The sequence below is a fragment of the Argentina silus genome, assembly GCF_951799395.1.
Source record: "Argentina silus genome assembly, chromosome: 13".
NCBI classification, from domain to species: Eukaryota; Metazoa; Chordata; class Actinopteri; order Argentiniformes; family Argentinidae; genus Argentina; species Argentina silus.
In genome coordinates, this window is record NC_139667.1 from 3,960,303 (window position 1) to 3,962,802 (window position 2,500).

A 2,500-nucleotide genomic window follows, 5' to 3' on the forward strand; every position below is an offset into this window, starting at 1 on the left:
AAATTGTTTGTTTATTACCAAGGCAATATAAAAACATCATGTATTCCCTGTCCACTGGAATGTAACTGTAGCGCTTGATTGCCAGCTCTCCACAGGCATACAGTAGGCCTGCTAGTCAGGCTTGTATTATGCACGGCAGATGCGGTCCGGTGTTTGCTGGTGTATTCATATTTCAAAAATCAATATTTCATGGATCAAGGACTCAGTTTTATCTGTGTGAGTCCCACTCTGTCTCCCATAGGGGCCCTCAGAACAGAATTATACAGTACCTCCACTGTTTGAAGAGGAGGATGTGGAAATGATCCTGTGTGTTTTCCTAAGCTGGGGATTTAGATAGGATGTGACAGTCTCTGAAGCTATGAGAGGCTCTCTCTCTCTCTCTCTCTCTCTCCCTGTCTCTCTCTCTGTTTAGTTGCTGGGTGTCTCCTTTCTCTGTTCTCTCAGGGAACTGATCACATCAAGGGTTGAAGGGAAGCCTGGCTGAAGGAATGACATGTTGTGTTATCCTATCCATCGAGATGAATATCTGAAGCATTGATCAACATAATCACAAACAGTGTCTATATTCAAATGCGTAAATGCTATTTGTGCCTTTCATTTCTTCATCTCTCTCTTCTGAATGTTGTATCCAGTTTATATCAGCTCTCTCTCTCTCTCTCTCTCTCTCTCTCTCTCTCTCGGCTGAAGATCTCATTAATATGCATGAATATCCACACAGTCAGACAGTTTCATGATGTTTCATCATGGTAAAAGTTTTTTTAACCCTCATTAAAAGGAAGACTTCTCAAATAACAGTTGAAATAGTTCACATCCCTCTCCCTGGGCTTCTCTCCATGGCCAAACATTGATTCAACAGCGGATCAAAGAGGACACCCACCACACAGAGCAAGTTGCAGAGAGGAGCTGGATCTACATAAGCTGCTGCTGCTGCCTACTCACCAAGCTATACAAAGCACTTCCAGCCAAATCACCCTAATGTGTTCACATCTAGTGCCAGGGGCATGATGATATCATATCATATGCCAATATGATATTTTATTTCATTGTGGTTATTACATGATCACAAAATAGTGGGCCGGGTTATTTTGTTAGTGTTGTGAGTCATTGTTTGGGGTATAAATTCTCCTTTTTCTGGATGTTTTTTTTCTTCCTTTGCAGTGTTTGGTCTCAGTGGGTCTCGACTCCAAGAACACAATCTGTGTTTGGGACTGGAGGAGAGGGAAGGTGTTGGCAGCTGCTCCTGGCCACACTGACAGGGTAACTATACCACTCTATAGCTGCTCCTGACCACACTGACAGGGTAACTATACCACTCTATAGCTGCTCCTGACCACACTGACAGGGTAACTATACCACTCTATAGCTGCTCCTGACCACTCTGACAGGGTAACTATACCACTCTATAGCTGCTCCTGGCCACACTGACAGGGTAACTATACCACTCTATAGCTGCTCCTGACCACACTGACAGGGTAACTATACCACTCTATAGCTGCTCCTGGCCACACTGACAGGGTAACTATACCACTCTATAGCTGCTCCTGACCACACTGACAGGGTAACTATACCACTCTATAGCTGCTCCTGGCCACACTGACAGGGTAACTATACCACTCTATAGCTGCTCCTGGCCACACTGACAGGGTAACTATACCACTCTATAGCTGCTCCTGACCACACTGACAGGGTAACTATACCACTCTATAGCCTCCTCTCTCCTCTGTCTCACACACAAGGCCCATATCCGTCTCCTCTGTGAGATCTAAATGCAGGAAGGATGGAGCAGGAGCCTGAAGGAGGCGCACATAAACAAGTTAGGCCTGATTGATGGTTAGCATTCCAGACGCTGTCTGAGGAGACGCTAAGCTAATGAAATGGAATTTGAAAAAAGATGACACACACGCGGCTGAAGCAGCTGTTCTCCTGTTCATCCAGCAACCGCACACACACACACACACACACACACACACACACAAAGGTACCAATTCTTACAACAATTAGTTGGGTCATGGTGCTTTGCATTTGTAAACATTTAACATCTGTGTTAAACTGTGTGAACAAAAATGACCTGAATAAAAGCAACAAGAAAAAGTGTTGGATGGTATTTGTTGTACAGTATGCTTTTAACCAATGGTCAGAGATGAAACGATGTGCTTTTTTCAACAGATATTCGACATATCATGGGATTTGTACCAGCCGAGCAAGCTTGTTAGCTGTGGTGTCAAACATATCAAGGTACAGTTGAATTAAGTTAATCTCTCTCTACACAGAATACTGCAATCACTCCGGGGGCCTCAGCAAGGAATCGCAGAATGACATTGAATCTTGGATCAGCTGGGTGTTTCACACAAATATGAAATGCAGTCATATATTGACAAAGCTGAGCCGACAGTACAAGTGCTTTCTGTGTCCGAAAACAGTTGGCTTTTTAGAGGGTATGATATCTTGTGTTCAATTTGCATATGTTTTCAGAAGGTTCCGGAGAGAATTTAACAGTAGA

The 2,500-nt window shown here is 43.8% G+C and overlaps 1 protein-coding gene across 1 annotated transcript in view; it reads left to right on the forward strand.

Moving 5' to 3' along the window:
- eml5 (EMAP like 5) overlaps positions 1-2,500 on the forward strand; it is a gene marked incomplete at its 5' end in the record, with an annotated part of 39,122 nt that overhangs the window by 8,497 nt on the left and 28,125 nt on the right. The window contains 2 exons of the mRNA XM_083683470.1: positions 1,159-1,257; positions 2,167-2,235. Of these exons, the coding sequence (XP_083539596.1) occupies positions 1,159-1,257; positions 2,167-2,235 (168 nt within the window). The remainder of the gene's footprint in view (positions 1-1,158; positions 1,258-2,166; positions 2,236-2,500) is intronic.